The sequence below is a fragment of the Hypanus sabinus genome, chromosome 1, assembly GCF_030144855.1.
Source record: "Hypanus sabinus isolate sHypSab1 chromosome 1, sHypSab1.hap1, whole genome shotgun sequence".
NCBI lineage: Eukaryota > Metazoa > Chordata > Chondrichthyes > Myliobatiformes > Dasyatidae > Hypanus > Hypanus sabinus.
The window spans coordinates 189132427-189153348 of record NC_082706.1 but is presented as its reverse complement, the minus strand read 5'-3'; the positions used below and the strand labels follow the sequence as shown (position 1 = coordinate 189153348).

General features: G+C 42.6%; 1 protein-coding gene across 3 annotated transcripts in view; it reads left to right on the top strand.

Moving 5' to 3' along the window:
- The first annotated feature begins 356 nt into the window (after positions 1-356).
- Positions 357-20922, top strand: part of znf704 (zinc finger protein 704) — a 209421-nt gene continuing 188855 nt past the window's right edge. The window contains exon 1 of one of the 3 annotated variants that reach the window (XM_059983553.1): positions 357-844. In XM_059983553.1, the coding sequence (XP_059839536.1) occupies positions 584-844 (261 nt within the window). In that variant the 5' untranslated portion in view covers positions 357-583. The remainder of the gene's footprint in view (positions 845-20922) is intronic. The other 2 variants (XM_059983548.1, XM_059983559.1) reach the window with 2 other exon arrangements.

Genomic DNA, 20922 nt, shown 5'->3' with positions numbered 1-20922 from the left:
GCCTATTTCTGTGCCGCTCTTTTCTATGACTCAGTATCTCCTTTTGTGGATCTATACTATCTTTTATTTGATAAAACTCTACCTTGCAGATTATTGTTAGTTATCACGAACGTCAACAGGTGAATATTTATGAACACTTAATGGGGATTAAATAACAGAGAAAGATGTAAAAAGTATGTGAAAAGATTACAGAGTGAATAAATGAATTTGAATCGAGAAACCAAATTTATTTTTAAATGTTCCTCTCTGTTTATATCTCAATCTCGATTTTCTATTTTCTCGACTTAAAACCTATTGATTAAAATACTGCAGTTCATTCCCCAGTTTTTTCAGAATTGATTCAGAGAAAAATACAGTATAGGCATTCATTCCGCTGTTCGGAAGTCCATTTCTAATTTTGCAAGTTGCAATGTCAGCTTTGCGAGGGCTACGAAAACAAACAACTCTGCTCTGAATGCCGGGCGGTTTGTGGTTTGGTTTGTTTTTGAGAGAAAAAAACTAACATTTAGTTATTTTTGCAATTGCATGTTTGCATATAATTTCATACAATAAAACTAATCGAAGGGGGTCAAGAAACCTCGCGATGCAAGCTCGTCGTTCTGCAAAGAGATCGATTCTGGGCAGCCGGGTTTGCGCTCCTAGTCCGGCCGGAGATGGGCAGCTTATCCCCGGGGTGATCCAGGCGCTGAAATCCGAAAACAAGGAGTGCGGGGGGCGATGCAACCTATACATGGTCATGCTGGAGGATGGCACCCTGCGGGAATACCCGGAGGAGGAGATCGTCGTGATGGGACCTGGTTTGCACCACCACGTCAGCAAAGTGCAGATGAAATGCAGAGAAAAGGTGTGTAACTGAAACAGAGATGTGGATTGGGAATGTGCCGGTTTTGCCATCGTGTGCTTCCAAATATTGTCATGCCACCAGTAAGAGGCAGAGAATCATAACACCACCTGCACCACCACCCTCCCGCTGAGATCCGGCGACTGAAGCCCGGGTACCTTGGGAGGCTCCCGAGCCCCCGCTGGACCCTTTGGGGGTCTCAGCCTGCCGGGAGGGTGGGTCATTCATCCTCCGTCTGACTCCGGCCAGTCGGCTGGTTACTTGTTAAACACGCGGTGTTGCTCGACTCAGCCTGCCTGCCGGTGGGATTTTGTTTTATTTCTCCACGACACCGGGTCGAGGGAGATCTTCACCAGCGGCGCTTTTTTTTTGTTTTGCTGCCGCTTCGCTTTCGGATGTTTTGAGGTTTGGCGTTTTGTGCGGTGGTCCGCCGCCGCACTTGTGAGTGAGTGGGCGAGGGCACCGCGGGTGGGAGCGGGTCGCCGTTCACCGTTCACCTGGGCAGCGGCTCCGGCGCTGGACCCGGGCACACACACACACACACACACAGGAACACAAACTAATGACACGGAGGAAGCCTTGGGAAGAATCGCGCCAAAATTCTCTGTTCTCAGAGAGGAGAAGCCGGGGTTATTGTAGATCAGCCGCAGTGTGTGTGTGTGTGTGTGTGTGTGTGCCGCCTGTTTACTAGAGCTTTAAGTAAACACTGCAGTCAATCAAACCTGGATTGAATGAAAAGCTTCATTGAAAGGCAGTGCGCGGGTGTGTTGGAGTTGCTGCACTGACAGTACGTCCGCTACCCTACTCGGCGAAGAACAACGTACGGTGACCCGAACAATCGGACGTGGTCTTTCGACCTGATCACGGAGGGCAAGTCCCTCCCAAGTCCCCCCAAGTCCCGCCCCACCTCCTGGTGCGGTCACTTTGGAACCATTTAAAATGTTAACTGTTGCAGATTACATTCAAGAACTGTGTATGCAGAAAATGAGGAAGTAGAAATACTTGCGTGGAAAAGATATTTTGGAAAGGACTGTGAACCCCTCATTGCGCATGGTGTTGGTTTTCATCAATATTATGCAGTGTTAGATTGTTTACAGAGGATTGGCACCGGTCTGTATTTCGAAACGATTGCAACAAAGGCACATTGATAGATCAATAGCTTATTAAAACACACAAAATAGCCTATTAAAGTAATGCTTGAGATTGCCTGTATTTCATTCTTCTCTAATTATGTTTGATACCAGCATTATAATTTGTTATTTAATAATCTTGTGTGCTGCTTGCTTTAAACGTTCTCACACCAGATTGTGTAAAATTCCTAAATATAACTCAGGTAAACATTTTAAAAGGAGCTAAAACAGGCCGTCAAGAGAACATTGCTCAGTTGATTCATTCTCCCATCACAGCATCCAAACATAATGCTCATAAGCCAACGGTCTTTGTCTCCTTTGTTTTTCATGGATCACTTTTTTAAATTAGTTTTTTTAATACATTTTACAGATTAAAAAACCCCAAATCACAATGAGGAACATTAATACAGTGCAAAATTAAGCATACAATGACAATATGATACAGAGAAAATGGATCACTTTTATATTATTTCTCAAGTTAGGATTGCAAAATGTAGCTTATAGATTTTGTGCTGAAAAGCAACTAAGAACAATTGTGCTGTGAGTGCATTGGATTTAGTGAATTGTACGCTCACTAACCTGTGCCATAGGTGGGCGCATAGAGGGTTGTGCTTAACATTCTGCTGATGCTTCAACAACTTGAACTGCCTCCTAGAGGAGGGAGTATAAAATGGAGGGTGTCTTGTGCCAGGTTCTCAGGTGCAACTTTTGTGGAGAAGGGCACTCATTGGAAATATTCATATTTTCAGCTGATCTTCTGTCACGAAAGGTATTTCACGATAAAATAAAATCAGGAGAAAAATGTTGGAATTGTTGTGAAGAAATTAAAATCTGAGTAGAAGGTAGACACTTTTTATAAATTTATTTACACACATTTTCCCAGTACTGGTGGTGTTGACTTCTGAATGACCTTTTGGTGAATCTGATTGGATTCTCTCATACAAGCCTCTTCAAAAGCAGTCTCCAAGCATAGCCTACAAATAGTTTAAAATCAGTATTTGAATTACTTAAAAATCATTTTCAAGTTAGAGTCCTTTTTTGATTCTGGAAGCAATGAGGTCTGCAGCAGTTCATTGTCAAATTCTGTCCTCCTCTCCTGGCCCAATCCCTGCATCTCCCACCATTAGCAATGTAAACACTCATTTGGAGCATTGTGTGCAGTTCAGTTTACCACACGAAAGGCAGAGGCTTTGAATGAGGTGTAGAAGAGAGACACTGGGATGTTGGCAGGTTTAGAACCTGTTAGTTATAAAGAGAGGCTGGACAAAGTAGGGTTGTTTTTTTCTTTGGAGTGTCACAGACTGTGGGAGGGGGACTTGATAGAATCCATAATTGTGAGGTGCATTGACAGGTTAGATGGTCAGAGTCTTTTATCAGGCTGGAACTGCCAAGTCCTGGAAGCCGTACCAGAAGAAAAAGGGGGCATCTCATTGACACCTATCATATGTTGAAAGGCCTCGACAGAGTGGATGTGGAGAGGATGTCCCCTTTGGTGAGGGAGTCCAAGGCCGGAGGACACAGCCTCAGAATAGAGAGGAGTCCACTTAGAACGGAGATCAGGAGGAATCTCTTAAGGCCAAAGAGTGGTGAATCTGGCGGCTCTGGGGTTCAAGTCATTTTGTTATGTTTAAGACAGAGGTTGGTTAGTTGGGACTAGGAGATTAGGAGCAGACTTGATGGGCCAAATGGCCTAATTCTGCTCCTATAACTTATCGCCTTATGTGGGGTGAGAGAAGGAAAGTTTAATGAGGATATTCAAGGCAAGTTTTTTTTTATGATAGGTGCCTGGAATATACAGCCAGTGCAGGTCGAATATGCAGCTACAATAGCAATACTGAAGAAGGATTTGGACTGCACCATGCAAAGGCAGAGAATAGAGGGATAGGGTCTATGTTTGAACAGATGAGATTGGTTTAATTAGTGGAATCATAGTCAGCACGGACATGGTGAGTTGTAGGGCTTGTAGCTGTGCTGTACTTTCTATGTTTTGGAGTATTTGGACTGTAAGGCCAAAAAATATAGGAGCAGAATTAGGCCATTTGGCCCATCGAGTCTGCTCTGCCATTTCATCATGGCTGATCCATTTCCTTCTCAGCTCCAATCCCCTGCCTTCTCCCTGTATCTCTTCATGCCCTGACCAATCAAGAATCTATCAACCTCTGCCTTAAATACACCCTGTTACTAGGTCTCCACAGCCACCTGTGGCAACAAATTCCACCCTGGCTAAAGAAATCCCTCCTCTTCTTCATTCTGAAAGGACAACTCTCTGTTCTGAAGCTATGTCCTGTAGTCTTAGACACCCTCACCATAGGAAACATCCTCTCCACATTCATTCTATCGAGGCCTTTGAACATTCGATAGTTTTCATGGGATTGCCCCCCACCCCATGCTTCTGAAACCCTGCATGCATTTCATTTAATTGTGTAAGTCTGAGATACTCCACAATCTGCGCCATGATTCAGTGTGATAATTGCTCACTGGTTACTTTTCCAGATGTAAATTCATTTTGTTTAATTTCTTAACATTCTTCTGGTCTGTTCCTATCTTACCACAAATCCCTGTTCTCTCAATCTTTAATGAAGTACAAAGGCATTTGGAATGGCCAGGAATACAGTTCAGTGGGAGGTGAATCACAAGCAGGCCATTTGGTTATCTTATGACCATGAGTGATATTGCCCAACAGATCTTAAGGAATTTTTTTTTAAAGCTTTGCATAATTCCCAAATTGCTAATCATATTTTCCAGTTAGCTTAAACTTCTCAAAGAAGTGATTTAACTCGAAAGACTGTCATTTCTTCATGGAGAAAGAAATTTCAATCTAAAATATTGAGAGATTTGCCTACCATCCATGAGGGACATTTATCACGAGCGCTGTATATGTAGGGCCCTATTAAAGATCCCACCCATCCATCTAGCATCCATCTATAGGCAGGAGACTATAATGCATAAAAACAAGAACAGTTAGAATGAGAAACCGTTTCTTCCCCCAGGCTATTAGGCTTCTGAACTCCCTGCCACATCGTATTTGAAGTGTCACTGGTTAATCTGTTCCAGTACAATATTTAATATTAATGCACTATAGTTTGTTATTTATGTATAATCCATCTGTAGATATTATTCTTACCTTGTTAAGTCATTGTGTGTTATGCGTACTACTGTACTTTACACCCTGGTTCGGAGAAACATTTTCTTGTTTATATTTACATTATTTGGTTAAGTACGTTATATACATATACAGTACATAGTTAAATGACAATAAACGATACTGATCTTTAGAGAGGTATAACATTGTATTGAATAGCAATGTTAGAATGCACATAGGATGGAAAATCTTTGGTTCATCTGCATGATGTGGGTTTGCTATTTAAATCATATTTTTATATTTTCATATTTTTCTAGTTAAAAAATTTACTTTTGTAGGTTTCCAGCTGACTGCTGCTGGCATAATAAATTCATTTATTTTGCAATTATAATCTACTCACTGCCCACACGGTAAGTTTGCGTGTTGGAATAGGTGTGCGGATGCTACAACACTGTTATTGATGCTTCACCAAATTTAAATTTGCATTTTTAAGTGCTCTCATTTAAAAATAATAAATTAAAAGTGAAACAGCCACCTGCTGCCTTGGCATGTGGCTCTATCTGACTTGGACAGGCTGTGGTAGCTAGAACTCTGTGCTGTTGGCATCTCATTCTCCCTCCCCCCTCACCCTTTGCATTCTGGCCTTGTTTCCCATAATGCAGTTGGCACAAGGACAATTGTCACTAAGTCAGTGTTTAAAAATTAACAACAGCAAATTCTCATGAACCGTAGGTATATATGAATAGTAAGAATGATTTTAGTATGTTATTTACAATTTTATCTTTTATTTGAATAAGTATGTTCAATTTTGGAAAAAAGTAAACCTTTATTTTGCTTTATGTCCCATTGCAATCAACCAATTCTCCCTCTGCCTCTATCTACCTCTCTCTGTGTCTTTCCAAACTCAAGTCCCAATCTCCTTCCTAATTGCCAAGCAGCTATTGCCAAGGTTAATCATGCAGATGGCTGTAATTTTTTGGAATCCCCCCCCCACCCCTTCTTAGAGAACTAACAAAATTCAAGGCTGAAATTGATAGATTTTTGGATGCTGAGGGAACTGCGAGACGTGGGAATCAGGAAAATGAAAGCACGGGATTATGTTTGATCCTACTGAATGATGGAGGAGATTCAAGCAGCCTGCTTCTACCCCTTCCATTGTCAAGTCCCAGACCATGCCTCCACATCTTTGTTTACTTAGCCAGCTGGATGCCGAATGAGAACGAGAAAGGAAAGTTATAATGAAATCTTGCTGTTAAATTCATTAACAGTAAACCAGAACTCCTTGTAGGTATGGAGGTCATGGAATTTGGAAGATTGTTGAGAATATGGACATAGAAATGGATTCAGTTTAGGTGCAGTGCAGATTTAGGGTGATGATTTTTATAAAAGCGAGGAGCTGAGTTTTTAATGTTAACCTGTTGTACAGAAGTAAGGGCATTTCAGAATATTGTCCTTAGGTGATGCTGTGAATGTGATTGAGAGGCAGGATGGAAATGAACTCCAGGTGTCCTGGGCCATAAGGAGCTAGTGTTATAGACTGTGAAGAGCCCCAATTTTACACAGTGGAGTTACCAGGAGAAGGAAGAGCAAATACGATGATACATTTACACGGAAAGGGAAAATACATAACAAGATTCACCAGTGAGCTGCTTATAAGGGAGATCACTTACAAAATCCCCCTCAGAGTGGCCCTACCTAAAGTCACATTGCTCACAGATCAGGCTAGAATTCTATGATAATTCGTGAGCACTGCAAATGCGACACAGGGCAACTTGAACATCTTGCATTTATTTAGTGCCTTCAGTCTGGTTCAGTGCAGCATTCCAAGCTGCCACACAAGGGAGTTATCGAAACATTTTAGATGCAGAACTGCAGTAGAGGATATTGAGTCACATGATTAAAACTTGAAAGTAAATGTTAAGGACTAACTTAGGGAGACATGGAGAGTCTAGAAGGAAATTAAAACTGACAAAAACATTGGCACCATTGGTGGAGAAATCAAAATTGGGATAAACACTAGGGTGCAATTGGAGGACGGCTGAGATCTTCAAGTGTCATAAAACTCTAGAGTTATGCAACGTAGAACCAAACCCTTCAGTCCCCGCCAATCCTATTTTTCCAGAACTCTGCCTTCAATGCCATAGCACTTCAAATACTGAGTCACTGTAAACACTGTGAGAGCACCTGCCTCCCAACAGGAAGTGTCTCCCAGATTTCAAACACACTTTGAGTGAGAAAAAAAATCCACCCTTATCCCTTCTAAATCAGATTTTAGCTATGTCTGCTGTGGAGAAACATTTCTTCAAGGTTCAGGATGTAAGATACTTATTGCCACTAAGTGTAAGGAGAGCAAATCGATTGTTAACTCCAGATCTGATGCAGCATTGAAAAAACACAATAAGCATAAAAACACAATAAATATAAATGTAAAAGCCATCCTGTAAAACACAATGTACAAGTTACTGAGTGTGGCCGTATGCACACTGTTAGTTAGTTATTAGTTAATACACTGATCGTCTATGTGTACTTATTATTTTCTTTTTAAGCTCCATCATCTCTACTGGGGTATAGGCAGCCGACAGCAGCTCGCCAGAATCTTCTGTCCTGGGCCAGTCTTTGAAGTTGCCCCAGGTGTACTCCATTTACTTGGTGTATCCTTCCTCTCCCATGGATCAGATCTCTGGATCTTCTGTAGCACTGGAGTTTTATAAAATGGGGTTTCTAGCCCCACGCCGTACTTATTATCTACCCTAGCTTTTCCACCGCAATTTTCTAGCACTATTGAGGTTTTCCACACAACTCCACCACCACAGTCTTCTCTGCTCCAGGCACCAAGTCCAGCCTCTCCCATTCGCAATGGCCATAGGATTGACTTCGACAGCACAAAACTGCCTATGCCACACCTATGGCTTTTGGGAGCGCCTGGTGAAGGAAGCTATTGAAATAAAACTAGAGGAGAAAGGATTTTAACAAAGAAGAAAGTCTCAATCTAAGTAAGAAATGGATTTCAAAGGTAAACGAGGTTGGACAGTGGAAACCTGATTGGATGAGGACTAGCCAATCAGGACGCATTGACGACAGGGTTATAAGTGCCACCAGCTGGACGTGCCCAGGCATCATCCCTGATGAAGATGGCAGAGTTTGTCATCAAAACGCCGATTAAAACTGATACTTGTACCCAGCTGGAAGCCTGCAAAGAACTTATTCATCATATACAACTGGAAAGCACTAAATTCTTTTTCCAGCCTCTCTAGTTTGTCTTATCCCAGACAACAACTCTGGTGAATCTCTTCTGTACTTACTATTTCAGTGCATCCATTTTCTTCCAGTTGTATGTTAATATGAACTATACACAGGGTTCCAGCTGTCGCCACAGTGATAGGGAGGGCAAAGACCTCTAAGCATTTCAGACTTCACCTTGGTAAAAATATTAGAGAATAAACAGCAGAAAATAAAATGACCTTGCTAGAGTATTTGCAGTGTAGGTGTTTATTATGTGTGCAAATTGAATAGTCAGTTGGAATTATACTATTCCTTAAGTACTTTGGCTAAGACTACTGCAAGTAACTTGCTCTTGAATTTCCCCCACCTGCTTCCCTTAGAAAGATCAGCATGGCCACCAAGTGTTACAGTTCAGAGTAAACTTATCGGTAAAATGGTTCCATGTGTTATCAGAGAATGTGTAGAATATACAACCTGGAACATTTGGTCTTCATAGACATCCATGAAAAGCAGAATCACCCCAAAAGATTGAACAATAGAAAAGCTTTAGAACCCCAAAGCCCCCCCCCCCACGAAAGCAGCGGCAAGGCAACAACCTCCCCTCCCCCCCGCCCATTTCAGGTAAAGAACGTCAGCATCCACCAAACAAATTTCATGACACAGGTTGGTGAAGATCAACCTGATTCTGGTTCTGACTATTTAAGTGCGTTTCTGTAATATTTAACAGCACTTTTCCGAATAGCAAATGAATGTTTACTGTTATTTAAGAGACAAGCCGCAGGCTCCTTGAACTCACTCAACTTTTCAATGACATTATGACTGATGTTGCGTATCAATTCCTTTTTCTGGCCTGATCCTCAGATTCTGTGATCCCTTTAGTTCCTAAAAGTCTATCAATTTTGGTTTTAAATATACTCAGTGATTGAGCATTTACAAAATCCTCCGGTCTGGAGAACTCCAGAGACTGTGGGTGGAGTGTTTTTCTGCCTGGAGGTCGGTGACCAGTGGTGTTCCATAGGGATCTGTTCTGGGACCCTTGCTCTTTGGTTATAAATGACTTGGATGAGAAAGTGGTAGGTTGGCAAGCTTGCAGATGACATGAAGGTTAGTGGAGCTGTGGGTAGTGTAGAAGGTTTTCGTAGGTTGTAACAGGATGTTGACAAGATGCAAAGCTGGACCGAGGAGATAGAAAACATCGAAGTGAGTTTTCAGCGCGGTGTACCAGCTTTTCGCTCGCTGCTCCCGAAGGAAGTTGTCAACGTGTGACAGTCTCTCTCCCTCTCACTTACTGCTGCCGAGGGAGGGCCCTTGCGTTCGAATTGTCTCTGTCTCTCTCTCTCTCTCTCTCTTCCTCAATGCTGTCCGAGGATGGTACCGAAGCTCTGTGTCTGCGGTTTGTAGATTGGACTGCAGTTCTTGGTCGATTGTTTCTCTGTTGCTATCTTGCTATTTTGGGCTACTTTGAATCGGAGTGGCCTTAGATGATGAGCATTTAAGCTGAAATGAATATGGACTCTTTTGATTTTGTGTTTTATGTTCTGTGTTTTCGCTCGTTCCTTTTTGTGCTGTTTGCGGGGGAGGGGGGTTGGGTTCACGATCTTGCTGCTGGTTGTGCAATTTGCATTTTTGCACGTTGTTGGGGGGGGGTGTTGACATTTTTTCTTTGAATGGGTTCCACAGTTTTCTTTGTTTTCGACTGTCTGTGGGAAGACGAATCTCAGGGTTGTATACTGCATACATACTTTGATAATAAATGTACTTTAAATTCTTTTGACTCCTTTGAAGTGGCAGATGGAGTTCAAAGGCAGCCAAACGTTGTGGGCCGAAAGGCCTCTACTGTGCTGTGGTGTTCTGTATTCTGTTTGCAACTCTCTAAGTGAATATATACTTCCTCATTTTGAGTCCTAATTGGCTATCTCCTTGTTGTCATAGTTTTATCAGTGAATGGCTTGTAAGTTTTAATAGTGCCAGGTAACTATGAAGGTTTGTTCTTGTATTTCAGAGCAAAGTGATTTTTCATTCAAGGAGCAGTATTTTTTTGTTTTTGTTCTGAAGGGTTAGGGTTAGGGTTAGGGTTAATCCCTCACTATCCTGACCAGCCGTGTAATATGGGACTCCAAAGTATTGGAGGTTTCTCTTCCTCCAAGGACCTGAGTGATTCAGTAGGGTTCTTACATCAGTATCACAGCTCTCATTATCAAGTTTTTAAATTTGACATTGGCTCGCAAATTGTCAGATTTAATTTGTTTGCCTTTGCAGAATTTGAGATTGAAACCTTGCACACAACCATTACACACAACACCCAACAGCAGGTCAATTCTTCAAATGGCTAGTGCATAGGAACCATTGGCTGGAATTTCTTGGCAGCTGTATTAGCTCAGATGAAAACTATCTTTGTCTTAAATCAACTTTATGTGCATTTTGTTAAACATCAGCTTGTCCCTTTGTTTTTACTGAATACAGAAAGTTTCGATTGTAGCATCCTTTAACTCAAAGTGCTGAAAAGCAATTAATCTGTCATTTGTTGAACATTACATATAGAATGGCCAATATTTCAGAGATAGTCGTTTCTCTTTGTTTCTTTTGCTTTCCAACTTGTCATCTCTTTCACTCATCCATAACTGTAGGAAACAAAATAGGGCAGCTCCAGACTGTCTGACATTTTATCAGCGTCTGATAAACTTATAAGGAAATAAGCAGTAAAGGTAAAAAAAAAACATAATTCTGTTAATTTAAATAACAACTTTGCTAAAAGCACTTTACAACCATTGAAATGCATTTGAAATATTAACACTGTGTAATATAAAAAATGCAGGACAATTTGTGTACATCGTTATCATCACGTGCTGTGTGCCATTAGATGTTGACAATCATAGTCTTTGATCATTATTGTTCTTGGCAAATTTTTCTCCAGACGTGGCTTGTGCCTTCTTCTGGGCAGTGTTTTTAGAAGACTGGTGACCCCAGCCATTACATTGGGCAACAAATTAGTTGATGCTTTTGTTTATACTCAGTGTCTGAGGCTTCTCGCTTCAGGGTCCAACAATAATCAGCCAGCATTGACGGATTCCTGTTGCCCTGGTACTATTTCTCTATGACCACAATGTATGTCAAGATTTGCAGGGAAGAAGTCTAAATGGGAATCATGCTGTCAGTCAGCTGCATGTAGCTTGGTGCTCTGTAGTTAGAAACAGAGAAACATAGAAAACCTACAGCACTATACAGGCCCTTCAGACCATAAAGCTGTGCTGAACACGTCCTTACCTTAGAACTACCTAGGCTTACCCATAGCCCTCTATTTTTCTAAGCTCCATGTACCTGTCCAGGAGTCTCTTAAAAGACCCTATTGTTTCCGCTTCCACCACTGTCGCCAGCAGACCATTCCATGCGTAAAAAACTTACCTCTGACATCTCCTCTGTACCTACTTCCAAGCACCTTAAAACTATGTGCTCTTGTGCTAGCCATTTCAGCCCTGGGAAAAAGCCTCTGACTATCCACACGATCAATGCCTCTCATTATCTTGTACACCTCAATCAGGTCACCCCTCATCCTCCATCGCTCCAAGGAGAAAAGGCCGAGTTCACTTAACCTATTCTCATAAGTCATGCTCCCCAATCCAGGAAACAGCCTTGTAAATCTCCTCTGCACCCTTTCTATGGTTTCCACATCCTTCCTGTAGTAAGTTGACCAGAATTGAGCACAGTACTCCACGTGGGGTCTAACTAGGGTCCTATATAGCTGCAGCATTACTTCTCAGCTCTTAAACTCAATCCCACAAATGATGAAGGCCAATGCACCGTATGCCTTCTTAACCACAGAGTCAACCTGTGTAGCAGTTTTGAGTGTCCTATGGACTCGGACCCCAAGATCACTCTGATCCTCCACACTGCCAAGAGTCTTAACATTAATGCTATATTCTGTCATCATATTTGACCTAACAAAATGAACCACTTCACACTTATCTGGGTTGAACTCCATCTGCCATATCTCAGCCCTGTTTTGCATCCTATCAATGTCCCATTATAACCTCTGACAGCCCTCCACACTATCTACAACACCCCCAACTTTTGTGTCATCAGCAAATTTACTAACCCATCCCTCCACTTCCTTATCCAGGTCATTTATAAAAATCAGTAAGAGTAGGGGTCCCAGAACAGATCCCTGAGGCACTCCACTGGTGACTGACCTCCATGCAGAATATGACCCATCTACAGCCACTCTTTGCCTTCTGTGGGCAAGCGAGTTCTGGATCCACAAGGCAATATCCCCTTGGATCCCATGCCTCCTCACTTTCTCAATAAACCTTGCATGGGGTACCTTATCAAATGCCTTGCTGAAATCCATGTACACTACATCTACTACTCTCCCTTCATCAGTGTGTTTAGCCACATCCTCAAAAATCTCAAACAGACTCGTAAGGCATGACCTGCCTTTGATAGAGCTGTGCTGACTATTCCTGATCATATTATGCCTCTCCAAATGTTCATAATTCCTGCCTGTCAGGATCTTCTCCATCAACTTACCAATCACTGTAGTAAGACTCACTGGTCTATAATTTCCTGGGCTATCTTTACTCCCTTTCTTGAATAAGGGAACAAATCCACAACCCTCCAATCCTCCGGACCCTCTCCTGTCCTAATTGATGATGCAAAAATCATGGCTAGAGGCTCAGTAATCTCCTCCCTCGCTTCCCACAGTAGCCTGGGGTACATCCCGTCCAGTCCCGGTGACTTATCCAACTTGATGCTTTCCAAAAGCTCCAGCGCATCCTTTTCCTTAGTATTTACATGCTCAAGCTTTTCAGTCTACTGCAAGTCATCTGTACAATCGCCAAGTTCCTTTTCCGTAGTGAATACTGAAGCAAAGTATTCATTAAGTACCTCTGCTATCTCCTCTGGTTCCATACACACTTTCCCACTGTCACACTTGATGGGTCCTATTCTCTCATGTCTTATCCTCTTGCTCTTCACAAACTTGTAGAATGGTTTGGGGTTTTCCTTAATCCTGCTCACCGCCATCTCATGGCCCCTTCTGGCTCTCTTAATTTCATTCTTAAGCTCTTCCTGCTAGCCTTTTAATCTTCTAGATCTCTATCGTTACCTAGTTTTGTGAACTTTTCATAAGCTGTCCTCTTCTTCTGGACTAGATTTGTGTTGTTCTCCTGTAATTTTCATCATAGTTATTGTTTTCACCTTTCTTCTGAAAAATTCTTTAGTCAAATGTATTGGTCTAGACTCCATGTTTGCAGATATCCTGTGGACATCTGAAACACAGAACCACTGCATTGCAACCTTTTTAAAGCTGTATCCTGGGGAAAGACAGGAGATTGGGACTGAGGGGAAAAATGGATCAACAATGATGAAATGGTGGAACAGACTCGATGGGCCAAATGGCCTAATCCTGCTTCTATATCTTATGGTCTTATATCTAGGAATTTACTTAACCTTTCATTTTTGGAAAGCCCAACTCAAAATACTTTATTGGGGGAAAAAATCTAGTAGTGCTTTCTCCTTGTTCATATTTAAACAGCTATTTTATCCAAGGTTAAGAGAACAGACAATTTTCGTACAAGCACCATGTGAGATGCATGTATAGTTATCATATGGGAAATGTGGTAAAGTGTACTACCTTTTGATGTCTAAAGATTGAGTGAGAAACTCAGGGTCCAGGAAGACACTTGGTTGTCAGGGAAAGGCCTGTTTCTGTGCTGTATAATTCAATGCAAATAATTTATGGTCTTAGCTAAGTGATGTAGAGCTTGGAATTGTTGTTTCAAATATCCTGTTAATTTTTTTTAACCACTGGAGTGATCATAGCAATAGACAGATTTTAGGAAATAGGTTCATCTAGTTTTAGAAAATATCAAAATGGATAACTAATGCTAATATAGCTTTGGTAGAGGTAATTTTATGTTGCTAGGACGATGCTCCTTTGCAGTCTATTGTCTTATTCCTTCCACCCTCTATTTAAATCTTTCTGTTCTCCTTAAATTAGAATTCAGTCCACGACCTGCTGCTCTACGTAGTTTTTCCGGTGTTCCTAAATAGCCCAGCTCCCTCTTGTCCTTGTTTTTCTCCTATTTTTCTGTATTGATCGGGGAGTTAGAGACTTCTGGCTCTCCAGCCTATGTGTGCCTCTCATAATCTTGTAAACTTCTATCATGTCTCCTCTTAGCCTGTGCTGCCCCACAGAAAACACCCCGTGTTTGTCTAACCTCTCCTTTATAGCACATTCTAATCCAGGCGGCGTCTTTTCTGCACCCTCTCCAAAGCCCCTATATCTTTCCTATAATGGGGCGTGCAGTATTGAATGCAGATACAGCCTAAACAGTTTGATAAATCAGCAACGTAACTTCTTAACACTTGTACTCAATGGCTCAACTAAGTAAGGCAAGCATGTCATACACCTTCCTGACTACCCTATCAACTTATGCAGCCACTCTCAGAGAGCTGTGGACGTAGACTCCCTCTACATCAGCACTATTAAGGGCCTACCATTAACTGTGTGCTGTCCCTTTATTGATCAGCTATATTGTATCCTCTTTGTACATCCTTTTCAGGGAATGTTTGTGCCTGTTACCATTGAAGATGTTTATTTGCCATTATCTTTCCAAATTTCCAAGAAACATTCGATGAAGTTCATTACTATCGTGAAACTGATTGAGGATAGAAATTAGTGGGTATTTATTAAGGCAAAGATGTCACTTGTAGGAGCAGTGTTAGGCTTGTTGTACTGTGATTTAACAATTGTGGTTCAAGAACTTCATGCAGCCTTGTTGCATATTCATTTGAAGGGATGATTGGTTAAGTCAAAGGTTATAGTTAGGACTCATGATGAGTTCAACTAATAGAAACAAGTGGGTAAAATGCTGACAGGAAAGCAACCTTCGATCTTGTCGAATTAGTTAATTGGTACTTTATGTATAGATCAAATAATCTGAAATAAATGAAGCTGGAAAGAATTCAGGACCGATAGTAGAGTTAGCCTTAAATATTTGTCAATCTGAAATAAACAAAGGGAATAGAATTCTGAATTAGAGCCATGGAGCACTGCAGCACACAAACAGACATTTGGCCCATCTAGTCCAGTTTAGTCCCATCAACCTGCACCTGGACCATAGCCCTCCATACCCCTCCCATCCATGTACCTATTCAAATCTCTCTTAAATGTTGAAATCAAACCTATATCCACCACTTCCACTGGCAGCTCGTTCCACACTCTCACCACTCTCCGGGTGAAGAAGTTCCCCCTCATGTTCCTCTTAAACATGTCACATTTCACCCTTAACCTATGGCCTCTATTACTTGGCTTCAACCAATCACATGCTGTACTATACAGTGCAAAGTTTGATGCTCCTCAAGTGTCTGGATCTGTTTTTGCCATCGAACGTTTCTAGTTTTTGAAGAGCCCTAGAGCAGGGCATAAAGCCTGACTCCTGACATCCTTGGATTAATCTAAAAGGAAAATACTGTTTCTTTAGCCTTGACAGAAGATACTGGCAGGACAGTATGTAAGGCAAGGCAATGCAGATCCAAATTTTATTCAAGTATAAGTCAAGGTCATCTCCAGCACCATCTATAAATTTGCCAATGACACAGCTGTTGTTAATGGTGACGAGGAGGTGTACAGAGGTGAGGTAGATCAGCTGCTTGAGTGGTGTTACAACAACCTTGCACTCAGTGTTAATAAGACCAAAGAATTGAATGTGACCTTCAGGAAGGGGAAGTCAAGGAAACACACACCAGTCCTCGAGGGATCAGCAGTGGAAAGGATAAGCAATTTCACGTTCCTGGGTGTCAACATCTCTGAAGACCAACATACTGATGCAATAACAAAGAAGGCACAACAGTGGCCATATTTCATCAGGAGTTTGGGGAGATTTGTTAGGATGTTAAAGACTCTTGCAAATTTATACAGATGGAGAGCATTCTGACTGGTTGCATTACCATCTTACAAGGAGGGGCCATAGCACAGGATCGGTTAAAACTGCAGAGAGTTGTAAACTCAGCCAGCTCCAAGCCCAACTTGGAATGGTTTCCCGTTTACAGTGATAATGGGGAATCCATAAACTGTCATTGGGGATACTGTTCGCTGGTGTGATGTAAAGTGTAGCGTAAGAGTTTTCAGGGTCTGTGACCAGTACTTAGCTTGTACTTTTATGAACTTACCTACTGTCCATTACAGCACTGGCGTTCAGGGCAGCAATGAAGGTCCTCTATCTCTGGTGATGTTCAGGGCTTCCTTGGTCGGTAGCACCCTATCAGTATTCACACCTGCAAGTCCTGGGTGGAGGCTCAGGAATACCGTCACACTCAGATATAGAAGGATTCTTCATTGCTGTTTCTGTAACAATTTAGATTTACCAGTCAGGGTTGTTAGCCCTGAGCTGAACCCCTGAACCTGGAGGACTGGTGGACCACTCTTAGTCTGGCCTCTACCCTTTGACCTGTTTGGCATTTGTGACCCTACCAAGAGCCAAAGCATAAAGCCCTGACTTTGGCCAACGTAGCTCTCCTCGTCATTGAGGCACGCAAGCCTCCAAACCCAATGACAATGTGGCAGTCTTCTTGGAGGTCTTTCATGAAGAGACTAACTTATTCCATTGTACCTTGTTGGACTGAACCACTCTTGTTGAGAAGGAAATTAATTATCTTTCAGTAAGGAGTTAAAGTGGGATTTAATAATGACAGAAGCTTGAGTAGATAATGTTGTAAGGGCTTTATTTTGATGTTTTCTTTAGCTGAATCATTATAATCTGGTTCTGGAATCTGACACAAGTACATCGGAATCAGATTCATAGTTACTGAGCACAAGTTGTGAAATTTGTTGTTTTATGGCAGCAGTGCAGTGCAGTTTACCTCATAACAAATTACTATGAGGTACAGTAATAAATAAATAGGTGGTTCAAAAGAGGGAGTGTCCATGGGTTCAGAAATCTGATGGCAGAGGGGAAAAAGTTGTTCTGAAAGTGTTGAGTGTGGGTCTTCATGCTCTGGTATCTGTCTTTGCAACCGTACTCCACAGGGATTCAGTGTCTGTGTCACTGTTGTTGAGTCCTGATGCATCTGGAAGCACCGAGGCTGTGAACTGCTTCCACAGCTGTCATCTCTGCCAGTTTCGTGGCAGTTTTGGCCCACTAATATGATGAGCTGAGACCGGGGCTTCGGCCTACTCTGGGGAGCAGATCTAAGGACTCATTCTGGTTTGGAATGCCGTTGTTTACTTCTGTTGTTTGCATGATGAGTGTGTGTGTGTGTGTGTGTGTGTGTGTGTGTGTGTGTGTGTGTGTGTGTGTGTGTGTGTGTGTGTGTGTGTGTGTGTGTGTGTGTGCGCGCGCGCGCGCGCGTGTGTATTCTTCCCTCTTACTCAGCGCAGTGGTTAGTGGCTGCCTGTTAACAAACAAATCTCAAGATGTATAATTTATACATCCTTGATAATACATGTAATTTGAATCCTGAAAATTGAGGGTCAGTGTCCACCTCTGAGAATCTGTCTGCACACAGCTGTTTCTCAGTGAAAGTGGGCACACGTGGTCCAGCAGGAGGGTGCACCTGGAACACCGTTCCCTAGCGAGGGTCAGTGCCACGGCATGTACCAAGTGAGAGTCAGTGTCTGTGTAATTGTTCCCCAGTGAGAGTAAGCGCCTGTGGCACTGCGCACCAGTGAAACTTAGAGTTCTCAGTGGGAGCCAGTGACTGTGGGACTGTCACTGACTCGTTGCTGAAGAGCTGCATAGGTGTTGGATTCTCGCTGGTTTCGTTACACAAACATTGACCCTCCCACAGGCAAACAGTTCTCCAGGTGCTGACTGGCTTTAGGGAGCAGTTGGGTAACACTCAGTTTCCCTGGAGAACAATTAAATAAATAGTTACTCCCACTCGGCAATTACTTGCAGTCTCTGAGTCTCACTTCTGAACAATTATGCAGTGGAGAATCAGTATCAGAGCAACTGTAACACTCAGTGCCTGAGCAATCGTTTGCCAGAATCGATGCCCGTACAACTATCAGCCGCGGGAGTCACTGTCAGTGCGTCTCTTCCCAATGGATGATGCAGTCTGTGCCACTGTCCCCAGTAAGAATCATTGTCTGTGTTACTGACCCGCTGTTCCCATTGGACATTACTGTCTCTGTCACTGTTCCCAGTGGACGTTACTGTCCCTGCAAGTGATCCTGGTGGATGTTACAGTCTGCGGCACTGAACCCAGTAGACATTACTGCCTCTGCCATTGTTCCCAGTGGGTGTTAATGTTTGCTTTACTGGTTTGTTTTACCAATCAGTGGGTGTCAGTCTTTGCCCGCGAGAATCACCCTGATAAAGCTGAGTTCTCGTATACACCAGTGCTTGTATGTATGGTGATCTGCACTAATGTGTAAGTGCATTTGTATTCCAGTAGCTCTGTAAGTGTTCACCAGTGCCTGCGGAAAGCCAGCCTGTTCACTTAGATCTCTGACGGCCAGTCCCTGAAATCACAGAGAAGTTGTTGCCTGAAGAAATCCCTGTCAGTACCTGTGCACCCATTCCCCAGTGGGAGCAGCACCCAGTTTACCGACAACTTTAAAAGACTGTGTTCGCGAGAGAACCTGCTGCTTTCAATGTTGTGTAGGAGACGGGGGTCTCCCGAGGTATGAAAATTTCTTTCTGGGGCTCACCTCAGCACCTGCAGACTCCAGGTGTGTTACAAAGCAATAGAACAGTTGAAAAAGTCTTCCAGTGATTAATAAGCCTGATTGGTAAGACGGTTAATGTGATAGAGAGAAACTCACCAGGGCCAATGCTTTTCGTAGCCTTTGTTGTGTTTCAAAGTGATTCTGTGCTTTGTTGTACTAGCAGACAAAAGCATATATGTCACCATATACGATTCATTCATTTCCTCGCAGGAAACTCAGTAAATTCACAGTAACCAGAATAGGATCAGTGGAAGACTGTACCAACTTGGACGTTCAACCAGTGTGCAAATGACAACAAACCATGCAAATGCAAAAGGAAGGAACTGGAGTTAGGCCTCACTGTATCTGTACAAAGGCAGAGTCCATCTCACTGTGCTCTTTGATTAGCTCCTGAGCGGCTGGGGCAGTTATACTGTTGTTGTTCACCCCTGTCATCGTTGAGAACGTGATGTTGAATCACCTTCTTGAACCAGACCAGTCCCAATGGATTAGTTGGAAATAAAAACATCTGTCTGTAAAGATCCAGCCAGATGAAATCTGTAGGAAGTGACATGATTCTTATCTCTTTATCGATTGTTTGAAATGTAACATTTGCCAGACATTCAGTGAGATGTACAAGTGTGCATATGCCTGGAAAGGAATGTTGTGTTACATAATTTAATTTTCGCAGCAGTGATGGAGACCTGTCACTTCGAATTACAAATCCAATTGTCATTAAATAAGGTCAGTGCATTGTCAAGAGAGTTATCCTGGATGATGTTAGCTCAGTCATCTTTCAGACAATCACCGAGATAAAGCCTCAAAGTACATTTGCTATCAAAGAATGTATAAATTATACATCTTGAGGTTTGTTTGCTTAAGGCAGCCACAAGGCAAGAAACCTGAAGAACCCAATTAAAAAAACAGAAAGATCATGACCACTGTACTGAGGAGGAGGAAAGATTACACACACACATCTTGCAAACAACAGTGGTAAGTGACAGCGCTCTGAACCGGAACCACTACTCGGAGCAGCTGGAGTAGGCCCAAACCTCGATCTCAGTTCATTGTATTAGTGAGGCAGAAATGCCACGAAACTCACATAGATGAACAGTTCACAGCCTCAACGCCGTCGGGAGAGGGACTGACGTTGCAGGAGAGTGAGTGAAATCAGCCCGACGCTCGGGCTTTCTAGTCTATCTGGACCGATGCTGAACTTGTCCAAGCACCAGACGGAGCTTCGCTGTAAGACCCAGATCCTGGCGCAGTGACGCGTTTGGGCAGCACAGCTCGATCACCAAATCGGTCCCACACTTGGAGCGATCCAGCCTTGCAACCGGGTTAGGCTGACGGGTGTTGAATCCCTTTCGCATTGACCTCATCTCCATATCGCTCATTCCAACAGCGATTCCAGCTTCGTCTGCGACCACGCCTTGTGCACTTCTTCTTTCATCCATGTGCCCGTCTAAGAGTCTGTTAAACGTCCCTAAAGTATTTGCCTCTGCCACCACTCCTGGCAGTGCATTCCACCCATCACTCTCTGTGTAAATAAAAACTTACTTCTGACATCCCCCTCTGTACCTTCCACCAATAACCTTAAAATCACCTTGAGTGATAAAGAAGGGTGTAGGCCAGAAGCATCGACTATTTATTCATTTGTGTCTATTTTGCCTGAACTGCTGAGTTCCTCTGGTATTTTGTGTGTGTTACCCTAAAATTAAATTTTTCTGCACATATTACTGTGCTGTGGGCGAGCCATACCATTGGATGTGTGCTCTCTCCCACTGGCATTGCAGTTTCTTTCTCACTTTTCTCTGTCTGTATACACGCTACAACTGCAGAATGTAGCAGAGATTTCCCACAATTCACTCTGTGACTCATCTGTGTCGGTCAACGGTTGAAGCTGAACACAAATATAATTTCAGACTACTTGTATCACGTAGGAATTTGGAGAAACAAGAAATTAACTTTTGTTGAATATAATGCATTTAATTTCATA